This window comes from Ceratotherium simum, chromosome 22 (genome assembly GCF_057802395.1).
Source record: "Ceratotherium simum simum isolate JZ-2026a chromosome 22, ASM5780239v1, whole genome shotgun sequence".
Lineage (NCBI taxonomy): Eukaryota > Metazoa > Chordata > Mammalia > Perissodactyla > Rhinocerotidae > Ceratotherium > Ceratotherium simum.
In genome coordinates this window covers 44,099,176-44,117,436 of record NC_141921.1, presented here as the reverse complement: position 1 = coordinate 44,117,436, position 18,261 = coordinate 44,099,176, and the positions used below count along the sequence as shown (strand labels likewise).

General features: G+C 47.0%; 1 protein-coding gene across 2 annotated transcripts in view; it reads right to left on the bottom strand.

The window, feature by feature from the left end:
• SLC2A5 (solute carrier family 2 member 5) overlaps nt 1–16,756 on the bottom strand; it is a 33,428-nt gene extending 16,672 nt beyond the window's left edge. Inside the window, exon 1 of one of the 2 annotated variants that reach the window (XM_087445825.1) lies at nt 16,464–16,756. In XM_087445825.1, the coding sequence (XP_087301951.1) occupies nt 16,464–16,511 (48 nt within the window). In that variant the 5' untranslated portion in view covers nt 16,512–16,756. Of the gene's footprint in view, nt 1–5,700; nt 5,926–16,463 lie in introns of those variants that run through there. The other variant, XM_004425550.3, reaches the window with a different exon arrangement.
• Nucleotides 16,757–18,261: the final 1,505 nt, after the last annotated feature.

The window sequence follows — 18,261 nt, the reverse complement described above, 5'->3', positions numbered from 1 at the left end:
CGAGATGCAGGGCATGGCAGACTTAGCTCCCCTCCCTCCTGAAGTGCTCTGGGTATGTATTCATTCATTCACTCACTCATTCATTCAAGATATTGAGCACCCACTGTGAGCCAGGCATTGTTCTAAGTGCTGGGCATATAGTGGAGAACAAAACAAAGATTCCTCCCCTACAGCTGTCTATTGCTTGATTTTGTGGAAAGAAGGAAGGAAGGAAAGAATGGAAGGAGGAAGGAAAGAACAGAAAATGATGATAAAAATTTCTCCTCTTTTAATTCTCTTCCCAGTAAACGATTAACTATAAATGCATTTACACTGCCAGGTGTAATTCCTGATCACGCTCTGCTTCGATGGGTCCTAAGGTTTGAAGTCCTTAGCAAAGCTCAGCTGGTGAGCTGGCTGGTGCCCCAGACTGGGGGGCACCCCGCCAGGAACCATGGACAGCCAGCTCCCTGACTGCTTTTATGGGATCTCAGCAAAAATGACCAGAAAGACCCCAGGCTCTAGAGTCGCTAAACATAGAGCACACAATTCAGCTTCTCTTCTTTGGCTTCCTCCGTGAATTCAAGCCACAAGCACATTCTACGGACCCGCAGGAATCAGGGCTTACCCTCTGTGGAAATAGCAAAGACACTCTGGGTAGGTTCTCACTGACCTGGCTGGTCCAAATGCCTTCATTCATTAAATAAATATTTATTGACAGCTCACTATATGTTCTAGGTACCACACTACCATCTGGGGAGCAAAACAGCTGCCCTCAAGAGGATTATGGTTCAATGGGGAAGCAGCCATTTAAAAAACTACATAGGGCCAGCCCAGTGGCATAGTGGTTAAGTTCTCGAGCTCTGCTTCAGTGGCCCAGGGTTCATGGGTTTGGATCCTGGGCAAAGACCTACACACCACTCATCAAGCCACGCTGTGGTGGCATCCCATATACAAAGCAGAGGAAGACTGGTACAGATGTTAGCTCAGGGACCATCTTCCTCAAGCAAAAAGAGGAAGATTGGCAACAGATGTTAGCTCAGGGCCAATCTTCTTCTCCAAAATAAATAAATAAATAAATAATAAAAAACTACATAATTTAGCAATTAAACTATATCTGTAGTATGTTCTATGAAGAAAGACCACAGAAGTGGTTAAAAAGGGGAATTAGGAAAAGTGAGAGAGGATGGGGACTTGGGTAAGGGTAGTGGCTGTGGCAGGGGCAAGAAGTGTCAGCTTTCAGGACCATTTAGAAACTGAAATCTAAGGACTTGGCACACCATCAGGAAAATGCAAATAAAAACCACAACGAGACAGCACTTCTCACCCACGAGGATGGTTAAAATCAACAAGATGGATAATAATAAGTGTTGGCGAGGACATGGAGAAAATTGGATCCCTCTTACAGTCTGGAAGTTCCAAAGTTAAACATGGAGTAACCATATGACCCAGCAATCTCAGTCCTAAGTGTATGCCCAAGAGAAATGAAAACATATGTTCACACAAACTTTCACAGCAGCATTATTCATAATAGCCAAAAAGTGGAAACAACTCAAACACCCATCAACTGATGAATGGATAAACAAAATGTGGACTATTCATATAATGGAATATTATTTGGCCATAAAAAGGAACGAAACATTGATACCAGCTACAATGTGGATGAACCTTGAAAACATTATAAGTGAAAGAAGCCAGTCACAAAAGACCACCATCCATGTGAAATGTCTAGAATAGGCAAATCCATGAAGACAGAAGATAAATTAGTGGTTGCCTAGGGCTGGGGAAGAAGAGGAGGGGATGGGGGGAAATTTGGAGTGACTGCCAGTGGGTATGGGTTTCTTTCAGGGGTGATAAAAATGTTCTAAAATTGATTGTGGTGATGGTTGCACAATTCTGTGAATATACATTGAATTGTATACTTTAAATGGTGAATGGTATAGCGTATGAGTTATATTCTCAATAAAGATACTACAGTCATGCACCACATAATGACGTTTCTGTCGACTACAAACCCCATGTATGACGGTGGTCTCATAGGATTAGTACCATATGGCCTGGGTGTGTAGTGGGCTATACCACCTAGGTTTGTGTAAGTACACTCTAGGATGTTCGCACAATGCTGATGTCACCCAATGACCCAGTTCTCAGAACATATCCCCATTGTTAAGCGACACACGAATGTATATAAAAAAGACATGTAAAAGAAAGCCAGCCTTAAGCTTTCTTTTTTCTTTTCTTTCCTTTTTTTTTCCACTTTCCAGGAGAGGAAAAAAAAAGAGATTTGGTACAGGGCTGAATTAGGGCATGAGGGAGAGGAAGAGGCCAAAGAGGACATAAGGTCTCCAACCCGCCTGTTAAAATGACAAGTGGCCCAGTGGCCTGGAGACATGAATGGGAGGGGGCTCTCCTCAGAGACCAAGGCGAGCCGAGACTCTCCCTTGAGAGAAACTGGGAACCACATCCCTCATGCCCACAGTCAACTGGCTTCCTGTTTTTCATAACGCTGAGGACATTTGAGACTCTAGTAAAAGAACTACCTCAGGGCTGGCTGTCTGACAGTGTGATTCAAGGACGGTGGGAGGGAAGCCCTGCCCACACCATCTCCCTTAGGAATCTGTCTCCACAGCCCACTTCCACCGTCAGAGAGACACTCTCAGCATAAGACCTGTCTTTGTCAGGAATCTCCAGGCAGAATGCAAATATCCCTGGAAAAGTGAGTTCTTACAAATTAGTAACACTTTAAGTCACTTTATCACACTATGGAATGAAAATTTTCACCAGCAGACACTGAAGTTTAAGAGGTGAGGGAGAAAGAGACCAACATCACAACATTTTAGAGCTGGGGTGCCTTGTCCCGTTGCTGTGGGGTTCAGAGCACGACCCCTGCAGCCCGACAGTGTGGGATCGAATCCAGCTCTCCCGCTGCTGGCTGTGCGGCCTTGGGCCAGTCACTGACCTTCTCTGTCTCTGTTCCTTCATCTGTAAAGTGGGGACAACTAGACTACCTTCCTCATAGGATTGAAACTGGTGGACAAGTAGCCATTAATGATTAGGTAGCTAGTAACTGAAGTTTTTTCGGGCAGTTATGAATTGTAGCCTTTAGTTGTTCGCCTGCCCATTGTTAGCTGTGTTGCTTACTTTTCAAGTCATGTAGATAGCATTGATCCGACTCCCACTAGTTTCCTCATAGATAACATCTCTGATGCTTGTGTCACCATAGTAATGGTGCTTAAGTCCTTTCAGGAACTGAGACTCCTTGTCCAGTTCAGGCCGGTTAAGACCACTGACTCATCAACTGGGCAACCTCCTGATGTCAGGGAGCCAAAAACTCCACCCTCAGATGATGCCAACACCACCATATTGTGAACACACGTCCTACGAAAGGCCATGAAGCTCGACTACGCTTGCGCAGATCATCAATTACCTCACTCCTCCTTGCCTCCAATCATCTATTCCCACACTTCAGACCACCCCGCCCCCTCATCCCATAACTATCCCTAATCCCTATTTTTCGGGGAGGTGGGTTTGAGATTTGTTTGTGTGACAGGCAAAACGAACCTGTTTCGATAACAGGATTGACACGAGGAATGAGTGAGTTCATACATGTAAAACGCTTAGAACCACACCTGGCCTGTAGTAAGTGTTACAGGTGGGTTTGCTATTATTATTAATTATTAATAAGGAGGACCCAGAGGGGAAGTTACTTGTTCCACAACACTGAACGAGTTGGTGGTGGAGGCACTCCACAAGAAAATACGTGTTTTTATTTTCCAAAGCACTTTGATATTTTTTTTTCCTAATCTATTTTATTTTTTTCTTTTAGGCCAAGCGTCCTTTTTCCTGGCAGAATGTCCTTGATGCACATCAGACAGATTCTGGTCTTTTCTCTTTACATATGAGGAAAGCAAAAGCCAGCGAGGCCGAAGTCACACAGCCACTATGGGACAGAGAGTCGGGCCCTCCCCACTGCTGGTGCCCTCTCCACTAGCCCACGCAGCCCCTGGCAGCCCAGCCCCAACTCTGTACAGCCTTCGCCAGCCTCTTCACTCCTCCTCGGCTCCTAAATCACCCTTCAGCTTCATTTAATGATTTCCCAGATTTTTATAAGCAGTCACCGCTGGAATAGTTTAGTTTTGAGGCGTCTCAAGGAAGCCCCGTATATGCCCTGGTTTTTGTCCAAAGGGGCAGGTCTGCCCTCAGGTGGCTGGCAGGGGGAAGCTGTCATCCCACCTGGCACTTGGAGAATGGACAGGGCAGGTAGCTATGATTTGTGACCATTTTAATTATTTCCTTTCAAAATGTCTCACTCATTTTCAGGGACCACCATTCGGGGGCATTTCCATTCTTCTGCAGCCACACCTGGGGGGCACAGCTGGACGGTCCATTTCTCTTTGAAGCGGGGGCACAGACCAGACCAGGGCCTCCCCTGACTTCAAAACCCCTAAGTTCTTGTTAAAATAAAGGGGATAACATTTGACTTGTCTAACACTCTCTTAGGTGTTGCGAAAGCCAAACAAGATAATCCACATGAAGGTACTCAGTAATCTCTAAAGCAGAGATTCTCATTGGGATCTAGTGAGTAGAGACCAGGGATGCTGCTAAACATTCTACAACACACAGATCAGCCCCCCAGAGGGAAGAATTATCCAGCTCCAAATTTCAACGGTGCCCTGCTCTGAAGGATGATCAAAAAGTAATAACGTTTATGGGGGACTCACTATGGTCCAAGAAATTTACATGCAATCTCTCATCTAATTGTACCAGCAGCCCCATGGGATGCTATGGTTATTATTCCCACTTCAGAGATGAGAAAACTGAGGCACAGAGCAGTTAAATAACTTGCTCACATTCCCAAAGCTAGGATAGGAAAGAGCAGGAATGAATCCCAGGTATTTCTACTTCCCAAACCCGCTCTTAATCTATAAGCTACAGAGCATGTTCCCAACCTCACTACAGCAAGGGGCTCACATCCATGATGGAATAAATAATAAATCGCACAAATATGTACCTCTCCCCCCATAAATATAAGCAGACACTGTTGTAATGAATAAAATGCAAATTTCTTAAAAGTATTAATAAATTCGTATTATCTTTCTGTCATTATGCATTTTCCTCAATCGAGGGACTCTAAAAGTACAACCACAATTATATGGTGGTGGGAGGTCCAGAAAAATCTTTCGTCTTTAAAAAAAAGAGTCTTATCATCTAAAAGGTAGGGAATCTCTGCTACAAATTTAAATTAAATTCAAATCTCGTAACGTCTTTTCTGAGTCTATCTGCTTTTCATGCTGGCTTAGCTATGTTACTTGCTGAAAAGATTAATTGAAATGCTCTGAAGCCAACACCAAAACAAAACAAAACAAAATCTCACAAACAATGTATAAGGATTTTGTTGCTGGTTTTGCAATCCCTTCACCTCAGGTTCTTACGGGTAAGGAAGTTGAGATAAATTAATCCTTTGAGTCTCTTCAATTCGGTTACACGTACTTTTAAAGGCTGGTCCAGTGGAAGAATTCCCAAAGAATCTCTAAATCTACAAGTCTCTAAATCTCTCCTCTGCCTAGTCCCTGTGCAAGTCCAGCTGCTGGGTGAACTCTGAGGGGCAGGTCCCCCCAGAGGTCCTCCTCAGCACAGAGCTCCCCAGAACATCCCCTAGCAACGCGGAACAGGCCCAGCAGTGGGGCTGCTCCCTGCTCCATCCCTGAACGGTACACTTACCCCTTCCTTCTTAATCGGGTCCTGCTGCGGCATCTTTGCTCTGCAAGTGCAGAGTGCGGCTTACCTCCTCTCAGCCAAAATAACAAATGCACTGAATGGAGAGAGAAGACATTCTGGCTGCACTTTGGTCGTGCCAAGTAACAGCCAATAGTATTTTTATGGCCAGGCTAAGGCAGAATAACCCTTTCAGGAACCCAGAGGTTTGTCTTCCTTTCGCTTCTTTTAAATTAGATGTCTGGGGTTTAGCTCAGCAAGTGGCCTCTCCCCTGGGACTGCAGGCACAGCGCCTTCCTGATTGGGACAGTCTGGGATATTTCCTCACTGCGAACACTACCATTAGTCAGGCTAATGGTGAGTGACTGGAAGGATTATTTCTGTCACCAACACATGGAAAGCAAGAGCTGCCACAGACCGTACAGTGTACCAGGTAATGTGGGGGCAAGAGACAGGGTCACCAGAGGCTTCTCAGAAGCGGTCTCTGCTAGGGGGCCTGCAGCCAAGTCTTTCTACTAGAGAGTCAGCTTTTGCCTAGATACCCATGCAACACTTTCTTGGAAAGTTTCCTTTTTAAGGAACTCAGAGCGGCCTAGAGATGTTATTTTCTGTGTATTCATCACTATTGCAAAGGCAGTAAATACTTCAAAGCCCTTTATCTGCAGGGCAGGGAAAACGAGTCACAGCTGCTGGTCTGAGTCCTCCACTCACCATCAGGCCACTGCCAGCCCCCTGTACTCCACATGTGTTCAGCCACCACGGGCACAGCAGGGCAAGTGGCCAAAATCCAGAGCAAAGTCCCACAGTCCTATGGGCTTTCATCTTCACAGGACATATTCCCTGTTTTATTTGCTGTGGCACAAATCCAGTTAATTTAGTCTTTCCTTCCCCTCATTCATTTTCAAATTAACAGTTACCTGGGAGCCCCCTATGTGTCCGGGACTGTTCCTGGCATCAGCAGCAAACTAGGGAATTGTGCCCAGGCTCCTCTGTGCAGGAGACTGTGAGGAGGGTGACAGTGTAATAGCCCGTGTGTGTGTGTGTGTGTGTGTGTGTGTGTGTGTGTGTTGGGGGGGGTCCCTATGTCCCCATTCACCAACGAGGACTGACCATTTTCTTTCACTACATTCACTTACTGTATTTTCCCTTCTGTGTCACAGACCTAATACAATGATTTCCAACTAAGGTTTGGCAAGACCAGAGGTTTCCAATTATTTCAAAGAGTTTTGAAAAATTCTCCAAAGAAAATGCACTTTAGTTGGGGCTGGGGGGTCGGGGGGGGAAACAACTGCTGAGGAGTGAAGGGGAGGGTTCAGGTTGTACAAACAAAAAGAAATGTCAAAAGTTTGCAATCATCAGTCATTGTCAGGCGCAGAGGAAATCAAGAGACTTCCTGCCTGCCGGAGATCTCCCACCTCGCTCCCCGTGTCCCCCGGGCCAGTGGCGAGCTGAAAACTGAGGGGCGATGGCGGACGCAGACAATCCCCACCCCTGCCTCGACTTCCCCAACTGGAGCGGGGAGGGCGGTGGTCCAGGCCACAGGCCCGGAGGGGACTGTCTGGGCAGGGTGGGCCGCGGCGCCTGGCTCCTGGGGGTCCCAGGGCAGCGCAGGCATGGCTGCGGCGTGACCGCCGCCCCGGCGGCGGAGGGAGAGGAGCGCGAGGAGGCGAGGGCGCGCGGGGAGGCCGCCCGGTGCCGGCCGCGGGGCGTGGGCTCCCAGCTGGCCCCCGCGCCGTCCTCAGCCCCTGCCCGAGTCCTCCGGGCCCAGGACCCCGACCCCCGCAGTGGGCGGAGCGGCCTGCAGCCCCTCACCTCGGGCCGCCGTTAGCCCTGGCAGAGGCCTGTGGGCTCCGAGGGGACCTGGGGGCTCCGGGGGGCCTGGAACAGTCGGAAATGGGCCCAAGTGTCCTGGAACTGCCCCTACTCTCGTCCTGTGTGCCCCCTGCCGGGTCCTTCCCGGCCCCTGGACAGGGCACAGCAGCCTCTGGCCCAGCACCTCAGGCCACCATTAGGCCTGTTGGGGGTCCTCTGGGCTCCCAGGGATCTGGGGGCGCAGACGAGGGAATGGCCCACTGATTGGGCGCGGGCACTGCCCCTGCCCAGGACCCTGCTGGGCTTCCGCCTCAGGCTGACCTGAGCTGTGTGGCCTTGGCTCACCCACTACAAGCGGTCTTTCTTTTTGTTTTTCTGAACTTGTGTTAATTTTTACCCATGGGAGCTGAAAACTGGGGGGTGGGTCTCAGATTCCCGTGCACTGGGCCTTGGCCTCCCCACCCTGCCTTGTCTCTGTCCCGTCTGGACTAGGAAGGGAACCTGACAATTGAAGCCTATTTTAGCCTTAGAGTTTGAAATGACAATGATAAACAACACTGATTAACTCAAGGACGTTTGCAGATAACAGGCTGAGGCATGTTGCAGAACACGTCTTAGTATTTCCAAGAAATTCCAAGACTTGTGTTTTGAAACTACCTCTCACCTCTGGTGAGAGCCAAAGAAGCAAAGGGAAGGCAGACATTTGCAGGGCCATACCCGGGTACTGGCAGGGCCTTCCTGACTTGCTCTTCCCCACCTTCAATACTGTTTGATGCTTTGCAGAGAAGTTATATAAGGATTTTTATCACTGAGGGAGAAAAGCACCCAAAGCCAATTTTCTTCTCAGAGGCCGGTGTGTTAGGCCCTCTCTAACCTCTTGCAGTGGGTAAAGGAATCCTTGCTTGCCAAGGATTCTGACATGAATATTTGGGGTCCAGAACTCAATTCCCAAGTTGTTATTACTGACATAAAATGTAAATATGTTAGCACAAAATTTTAAAAGATTTAGCAGAATCTGAAAACAGCGGTTATTCTGGGGTGTGAGATTATGGATGATTTTAATCCTAGAATATGTTTTTTTTTTTTTTAATTTTATTTATTTATTTTTTCCCCCCAAAGCCCCAGTAGATAGTTGTATGTCATAGCTGCACATCCTTCTAGTTGCTGTATGTGGGATTCAGCCTCAGCATGGCCGGAGAAGCAGTGCGTCAGTTCGCGCCCGGGATCCGAACCAGGGCTGCCAGTAGCGGAGCACGTTCACCTAACTGCTAAGCCACGGGGCGGGCCCCTAATCCTAGAATATGTTTATGTTTATATTTACTACTGTACTACTACTGTACTGGGGAGGGTACAACAGGGTGCAAAAATGAAAATAGCCTTGGCCTCATGGGGCTTAGACTCTAGTTGAGGAAACAATTTAGTCAAATAAGCATATTGATGAGTTTATAACTATAAAAGGGCTCTAAAGATGGGGGTAGGGAGGCAGTCCTGGTCAGAGAAGGCTTCCCTTAAAAAGTGAGCTGGGGTTTGATACCAGCTCCACACAAGGTTGACATAAGGGAAGCCATATTATAGAAAAGAAATCATATTGTAACTTTGAATGATCTCTGATTAACTAGCCCAGACACGCTCTGTGGATTTATGGCCTCTCCCAGCTGCAATAAGTGGATAACTTTATTCTCTTGAGTTCCTTGGGAATGTGATGACCCCCGGGGCAGAGAGTCTTTGCGGATAGCCGTCATCAAGGACAACTGAAAGTCCTGGGTAGAGGATGTTGCTCCAGTCGCTGATGCATATCCAGTAAAACAAAAGACTATCAGGAACTAAGACCAGATGTCTGGCCCCACCTGGAGATCAGATGGATGTCCTCACCCAGAGACCAGCTGCCTCCCCCACCTGGAGACCAGCCCTCTATATAACTGGCCTGTAGTCTTTGTTCTGTAAGGTGGTTCTTTTGGACACGAGTCGGTCATCTTCCCTCTTGCTAGTAAGCTATAAATAAAAAGTCTTTTCCCTCCAACACCTTGCCTCTTGACTATTGGCATGTCTTGTGGTGGGCAGATGGGTGTTTGGACGGTAACAAGCTGAGATGGAAAGGAAGGATGGATAGAGTTTACCTAGGTAAAGGGGGATGGGGATGGGGTGGTGGAGAGAGACTTCCAACAGGGAACAGTACGTGCGAAGGCCCTGTGGTAGAAGAGAGTGTGATGCCATCAAGAAATTGCCAGGTCAGCGTAGCTGAAGAGCACAAAGCAGAGAGGAAGAGGGAAGGGAGAAGGAGGCTGGTGAGGTGGGCAGGGCCAGACTACATTTAGCTCTTGTAGACCATGTTAAGGAGCTTGATTTTTGTTCTAGAAGCAGAGAGAAGGCAGTAAGAGTTTTGAAGAGTGATCAGATTTGTGTTTTTAAAAGTTCACTTGGGCTGCTGAGAGGAGAACTGGTGAGGGTGTCCCCGACTAATTGCCCTGAGGAACTCAAGGGAGGTTTTGGAAGCATTTAACTGTTTCTCCAAATTGTTTTTTTCTTTTTATTATGGTAAGAGATACAATCACCAACCACCATGAACCAGACTAAGCCCCAACACAAGAGCTACACCTACGACCTTCACCTCATTTTTAATGCTAAGATCATCTTTCTGGGAGGAGCTTAGGCCTCATTACCGTAACCTGCAGCGTATGTGGAAGCATGTTTTCCAGCTGAGCCTGCGCAAGCAAATGCCGACCTCCCCCCACCTTTTTGTTTTTTGAGGAAGATCGGTCCTGAGCTAACATCTGCCAATGCTCCTCTTTTTTCCCTGAGGAAGACTGGCCCTGGGCTAACATCCATGCCCATCTTCCTCCACTTTATATGGGATGCTGCCTCAGCATGTCTTGACAAGCGGTGTGTCGGTGCGCGCCTGGGATCTGAACTGGCAAACCCTGGGCCGCCACAGCAGAGAGCACGCACTTAACCGCTTGCGCCACCGGGCCGGCCCCCTACCTCCCCCTTTTGAATGTTCATTCCCCATCGAAATAAAAGGCCCCTGCTGTCCTGCGCTTGGGGGACCACCATGACTTTGGAAATGATTCCTCATGGCCTCGTATTTGCTGCGAGTATACTTTACTTTGTGTGACTACTTCTGGCTGAGAGTCTGATTTTAACTCGCCAGGAGGTGAGCCCACTTTTGGTTCAGTGACAAGGGAACAAAAGACCAATGGGTTTGAGGAAGGCAAGAGGGGCAGTAGATCTTTGCCACAGGGCAGGTGAAAGATGACAGGGACTTGGACCAGAGTGGTGGTAGGGATGAGAGAAGTGGATACTTTTGAGAGATATTTAGGAGGAAAAATTGACAAACCTTGGTGATCAAAAGGATGAGGGGAGGGGAAATAAGAGAATTTCTGTATTACTGTTGTAATAAAACAAAAAGTAAAAATGGTCTTTATGAAAATCAAACTTTTCAGAATTTAAAAAAGAAAAAAAAGTTTATATAGGAAAATTTAACCAGGACATAAAATGTTGAAATAACACCACAAAGCAGGCTGGCAAATCCCTAGGCTGTTCTGAGACCAGACAATGATACCAAGACTTCAGGTCACTGCTGGTCTCACCTCCTCTAGGAATGTTCTAGAATTTTAAAGTTCTGCCATGGGCCTCTATTGTACAGTCTGAGGTGACTCCTCCTACCCCTCCCCAAATCCTTTTGATCAGTTCTTCCGCAATAGTGATAGAATTTTGGGCAGGACCCGTGGCTGCCCCAAAATAAAGACAATGTTTCCCCATTGTCCTTGCAGTTGGCACGGACATACGACAAAGTTCTGTCGAATGCAGAGTACGCAAAGGTGTCATGTGGTGGCTTCCAGGAACCTTGCTCTCTTCTTTGTCCCTTTCTCCATTCTGCTGCCAGGAATGTGGGTGCTACCAGCTTGGACCATGATGTTGAGGCCACACAGGACAGAGTAACAAGATGGATCCCTTACCCTGCTGAGGGCTCCTCCAGTGCTGGACCACCCACCTGGACTTAACGTGAAAGTAAAATACTCCTCTAACCTAATTCTCGCTGACATAACCATTAAACACATGCCCCAGTCAGTGGAGATATTTTCATATATACGTTTTAATAGACTACAGCCTAAATCAGATTTTAAATTTCGATGCAACGGCTCTCTACTGGAAGTGAACGGCCTAAGGACCCTCGTCTTAAAGGAGAAAGCCTGGACCTCTGTGCTGCTGGGTGCAAATGTCAGTGCAAATCTACCCAGGAGGCTGTTTTCATTAGGACTGCACTTGCTTTTGTTTGTGTTCAGATTAAAAAGTTGCACGGGATTCGAGTGGTCTGCCCCAACCCTACTTTTCCCTTAAGCCCTGTTATTTCTATGTGCCACAAGGTAGAGTGGGGTTCTTTAGAAACCTGCGTATTGAATTATAGCAGATAGGCCTGCCTTTGCCTCAGAGCGCACAAAATAAGGCTGCTACCAAGGTGCAGTGTGTATTCGGATTGCTTGATTGGAGGGAGGGGCAGGAAGGGAGGAGCTCTGGGTCATCCACATTCCTAGTTTAGATAAGGAAGGAGTAATTAACAGGTCCCCGTGTGGATCCAACTATCCAACAGTGCCCTCGCTTTGCACAGGCAGCACTCAGAGGGGTCCAGTAGGTTGACATAAGACTTCCAAAGCCCAGTGCCCAGTGGGGCCAACCACACTCCATCCAGGCCTGCCACCTTGTCACCAACTAGTGCCCTGAGGAACTCAAGGGTGGGTTTGGAAGCATTTAACTGTGTTTCCAAGTTGTGTGTGGTTTTTTTGTGTGTGTGTGTGAGGAAGACCAGCCCCGAGCTAACATCCGATGCCAATCCTCCTTTTTTGCTGAGGAAGACTGGCCCTGGGCTAACATCCATGCCCATCTTCCTCTACTTTATATGGGACGCCGCCACAGGATGGCTTAACAAGCGGTGCGTTGGTGTACCCTGGGCATCTGGACTGGTGAACACCGAGCCGCCGCAGCAGAGCGCACGCACTCAACCGCTCGCACCACGGGGCCGGCCCCGCAAATTGTGTTTTTATATTGAAACACAACCAGCAACCACCCTGAAGCTAACCAAGCCTCCCTACAAGAGCTATGCCCATGACCTTAACTTGTTTTTAATGCAAAGATCTCTTCCGGAGATTAAGCCTCATTACCATAATCTGCAGTGTACCCGCCTCTCCCTTTTGAATATTCATTCCCCAATTGAAATAAAAGTTCCTGCTTCCCTTTGTTTGGAGACACCATGACTTTGGAAATGATTCTTCATGGCCTCCTATTTGCTGCAAATGCACTTTACTTTGTGAGACAACTTCCACCGGTGTAGAGTCTCATTTAACTCACCAGGAGGCAAGGCCACTTGGTTCCATATCATCAACCTGGCGGTCAGAACCCAACTCTGCAACGTAGGTAGAAGGAGGAGGGAGATTACATGCTAGATCCAAGTTAACTTTCTTGCTCTACAGGCCATTTCCATGTTCTGCTGTCACAGAATCTTGCCCAAGATTCTTTTTTTTTTTTTTTCCTTGTTTTTGTGAGGAAGATCAGCCCTGATCTAACATCCATGCCAATCCTCCTCTTTTTGCTGAGGAAGACTGGTGCTGGGCTAATATCTGTGCCTCTCTTCCTCCACTTTATATGGGACGCCACCACAGCATGGCCTGACAATTAGTGCCTCGGTGTGCTCCCGGGATCCGAACCCAAGCCTCCAGCAGCAGAGCATGCGCACTTAACCGCTACGCCACGGGGCGGCCCCTTGCCCAAGATTCTATCAGATGTCCCCAAGGCCAGGAGGCTGGCTGCTGATTATGTTCTGACATGCCTGGTGAGTAAACTTCAGAGACATTACAAGGTTTCTATGTTTTCTTACCAAGAACAGAATTTGACCTCTCCTGTCAGTGCTTATACGAAAAGGGGTGTGTCCCTCAGGAATCATGGAGAGAAAGCACGAAAGTCAGGGAGTCACGAGGCTCCTCAGGGACTCAGGTGGCTTCTGTTGGTTACACATTACCCTGGGTAGACAACTCTTTTTTTTTTAATAATAATTTTATTTTATTTATTTTTCCCCAAAGCCCCAGTAGATAGTTGTATGTCATAGCTGCACATCCTTCTAGTTGCTGTATGTGGGACGCGGCCTCAGCATGGCCAGAGAAGTGGTGCGTTGGTGCGCGCCCGGGATCCGAACCCGGGCCGCTTAACTGCTAAGCCACGGGGCCGGCCCTTTTTTTTTAAACTTTGGTAAAAAACACATAACAAAATTTACCATTTTTAAGTGTATAGTTCAGTGGTGTTAAGTATATTCACATTCTCTACTGATCTCCAGAACTTTATCTTGCAAAATTGAGGTTCTATATCCACTAAACAATTCCCCATTTCTCCCTCCCTTCAGCTCTGGCAACCTCCATTCTACTTTTTGTTTCTATGAATTTGACTACTTTAGTTACCTCACGTAAGTGGAATCAAACAGTATTTGTCTTTTGGTGACTGACTTATTTCACTTAGCATAATGCCCTCAAGTTTCATCCATGTTGTAGGCAAGGATGTGGAGAAATTGGAACCCTTGTACATTCCTGGTGGGAACGTAAAAGGGTGCAGCTGCTGTGGAAAACAGTTTGGTGGTTCCTCAAAAAGTTAAACATAGAATTACCATATGATCCAGCAATTCTACTCCTAGATATATACCCAAAAGAATTAAAAACAGGTACTCAAACAAATATATATATACATATATATATGCATGTTCATGACAACACTATTCACAATAACCAGAAAGAAGGTGGAAACAGCCCAAATGTCCACCAATGGATGAATGGATAAACAAATTGTGATATATACACGCAACAGATTATGCAGCTATAAAAAGGATTGAGGTACTGATACACGCTACATGAGCCTCGAAAACATTATGCTAAGTGAAAGAGGCCAGGCACAAAAAGGTCACATATTGTATGATTCTATTTATATGAGAAATCCAGAATAGGTAAATCCATAGAGACAGAGCAGATTGGTGGTGGCCAGGAACTAGGGGGAGAGGGAATGGGGAGTGACTGCTTAATGGGTATGGGTTTTCCTTTGAGAGTGATGAAAATGTTTCGGAAGACAGAGCTGGTGGTTACATGGTGAATGTACTATATGCCAATGAATTGTACACTTTGAAAAGGTTAATTTTATGTTATGTGAATTTCACCTTAATAAAAGAAAGAGAATACTGAAATGCTCTATGATGGTATGCTACTGCCCATCTCTTTCTGACTCTGTGTTTAGTGACCTCACGTTAATAGTGTTGGAGGATAATTTTCAAAAAAAGGTAAAAATTATGACTCGTGTACAAATAAAAACTAAGCATGTGTTTATTATAGATTTTATTTAACTCATTGGTGAGAGACCCAGGCAGATGTTGTAACTGGTTCAAAAGAGAATCCGAAGAGCAGACACATTTATAGATGAAGAATGTTGAAATGAGTTTGCAAATGGATCTAAACAGGCTTCTTGGGAGGGAGGGAAGTCAGAGGGAACCTCCTCTGACAGAATTCAGTTGCATGTCTGTAGACAATTATTTTGCCATAGCATCGGTTATCTACCTGCAGAACTGTAAACTCAAAGGCAGTACGAGGGCAGAGCCCTGTGGAATCAGGAAGTGCGCTGTCAGCAATGCCTGGTTTTCCACTGAAACACACACTTTTCCCTACAGTCGTTTGAAATCGGCCTCGGTGGGAGCATCACAGATATCAGCAAGGGCCCCCCACCTCTCGTCCAGCCCTTGTTGAACACTTCCAGCACCCCGGGGAACCTAGCACTACATGATGCCCCAGGACCAGATAACACACCTTACATTTCCAACCTGGGATCTTGAGGAACACGTTATGTGTCAATGCAAAATAACCAAGAACTATTCTATAGATAAGAGAGATAAATTGAGTTTTACTTGAGCCAGGATGAGGATTATAATCTGGGAAGGCAGTTTCCAGAAAGGAAGAAAGCCTTCCGGAGAAGCATCGCTTTAAATACAGTCTTATACCTTTTTAGAACAATGAACATATATTAAATACACCCAGGATACATATTCATCAAAGTTTCAAAGAGGTATTCAGTCGCAAACTAGCAGGCCAACGTGACCTTGATGTTGAGAAAGGGACTAATAGCGTTACCAATAGGGCGTAGGAGGGGAAGTAAGCATTCTTATCTTAAGAGAGTGCGTTCTTTACTTTAATGGTTATAGCAGATGTACAATGTATGTTTGATAGGCCATAAGTCAGGCTTCTTTAGTTCAAGCCGAATCAGTTTTTGAACCCGAGTAGTTACCCCGTATACCTCAATATATGAAAATCTCTTATCATATGGAAGCCAGCAGCCCTACAGAGGCTGCCCAGCCACTCAAGTTCCCCTCGAAGCCAAAGCATGCGAGCATGCCCACACCCTTGAAGCCACTGGAACTGGAGTTCCTGCAGGCCTCACTGTGTGTGGACCAGCAGAAGCCACATCACCTGGGAGCTTGTTAGAAATGCAGATTCCAGGTGCTGGCCTGGTGGCGCAGTGGTTAAGTGTGTGCGCTCCGCTGCGGTGGCCGAGGGTTCGCTGGCTCGAATCCCGGGTGTATACCGACACACTGCTTGTCAAGCCACGCTGTGGCGGCGTCCCATATAAAGTAGAGGAAGATGGGCGCAGATGTTAGCCCAGGGCCAATCTTCCTTGGCGAAAAGAGGAGGATTGGCATCGGATGTTAGCTCAGGGCTGATCTTCCTCATAAAAAAAAAAGAAAAAAGAAATGCTGATTCCTGGGCTCCACCCCAGACCTGCTCAATCAGACTTGCGTTTTAACCAGATCCCCAGGTGGTTCCGGCTCTCAAGAAAGTCTGAGAAGCACTACTGTGCTCTTCCTGAATGTGGCATCAATGATTCCTTCGTGGATACCCAGCCCCAAGGCCTCCCAGATCTGTGCCCCACTGAGGCAGACTCACCCCTGGGACTGACACAAAGTCCGCAATGCTCTCCTCGTCGTCGATCATCTGGGCGCTGGTAGGCTAACCTCAGACAGCACTCAGCACCTGCCCTCAGACTCTCACCTCCTGCTTCTCCTCCGGGAGTGGTGGTGCGAGAGGCAGGGAGAGACAAATACTGGTGGCAGGCAGGGTTTCTCTGCTGGCATTTGAGAAGCTCTCCCCGATGCAATGGGCCCAGGCAAATCCAGGGATTCGCTGTCTGCCAGGGAGAAGAAAACCTACAGAAAGGATTAGAGGAAGAGAGCGTCTGCTCCCGTCTCTGGCACAATGGTCATGAGCAACTCCCCAAATGCTTGGGAAACAGCGGCCGCCCAACGAGAATAAATTTCTTCCCTCCCAGGGCCACCATGGCCTGCTGGGGCTGGGCCTGGGGCACTGAAAACAGACTGGTGGAACTGGCTGTGGGCTGGGACAGGGAGTGGAATCTTTCATGTCACTGAGATAACGCAGGAAAGGCCAGCAGTTATAATGACGACAGCTGGAGTGTACTGAGCTCTTCCTCTGGCTCAGGTTGTTGAGCATGGGCTCTCATTTCCCCATTTTATGGGGAATAATAATAATAATAATAATCTCATGATTATCCCCATTTTAAATGAAACCAAGGTCACAATTATTTGCCCAGAGCCATACAATTATAAATGGCGGAGCTGTGGGTGAGCCAGTATCTCTCTTTTCAGAGCCTCATCACTCACAAACCTGGCTGTTGGGTTCACCTGTTTCTGCTGATCCCTTTCCTTGGACCATGGCTTGTCTGCCATGACATGGCCTGAGGCAGACATGGCTGCCTTCAGCAAGCTTGCTTTACTATTCCCAGGAAACTCTGGCCCAGAAAGATAGAAATTGCAAATAACTTTATTGTTCACTCAAAGAACTACACAGAAAGACTCCACAGCTCTTCAATAGAAAGCATCAAATAACAGATTACACCCAAAACTCTTTAAACTCTTGAAGGGGTTCAGAACAAGCCTCCCCAAGATGTGTCACTTTGGCATGTGGAATAGTACGAGCTAAAGGCAATCAAGACCCTGCAGGCTCAAGAGAAACTTTTACCTCTCCCTTAAAGAATTTAAATTGGGGGCCTTGCCCATAATAAGAGTTATTACCAGAAATAACTTTTTATCACCTAGCTGTATGGCACAGCAAGCCTCTAATTACTGAACATCTGCTCTTCTTATCGTCCCGTGAATTACTCTCCTCTCCTCTGAAGCCTCAGGCCCCTATCTCATTCCTTAGCTCAAGATGGTATCTGTACCTCATTTTACCTTTTTGTCTCTGACCCTCTCATGTATGTGGGGTTCCCGTACGTACAAAATTAATTAAATTTTATTTTCTCCTATTAATCTGTCTCATGTCGATTTAATTTTTTAGACTAGCCGGAAGAACCTAGAAAGGTAGAAGAAAATTTCTTGCTCCCCCACACTCTTCATCTTCACCCTCTGGTCTCACTGTGGCCACTAATCTGAAACTATGATATCATGACTGTTGCCAATCCAAGCGCATTGGAAGACCCACCTTAAACCACACTTCAAAATGATCACTAAATATCCCAGTGTTGCCCCCTCCGGCTCTGAGACCCCGCCGAGGACCTGTTGCAGAAGTGCTTTTCCTGATCCTGGCAACAAGGAGCAGCTTTGTCTTATCAACAGGCCCAGCCAGCTCCATGGCTCTGCACCCGTGCAGTCTCCCAGGGCTCTGCACCGAGAAAGGCTACCTCATTTGGCCCCACACATATTAAGAGCTTAGCTATTAGCTACTA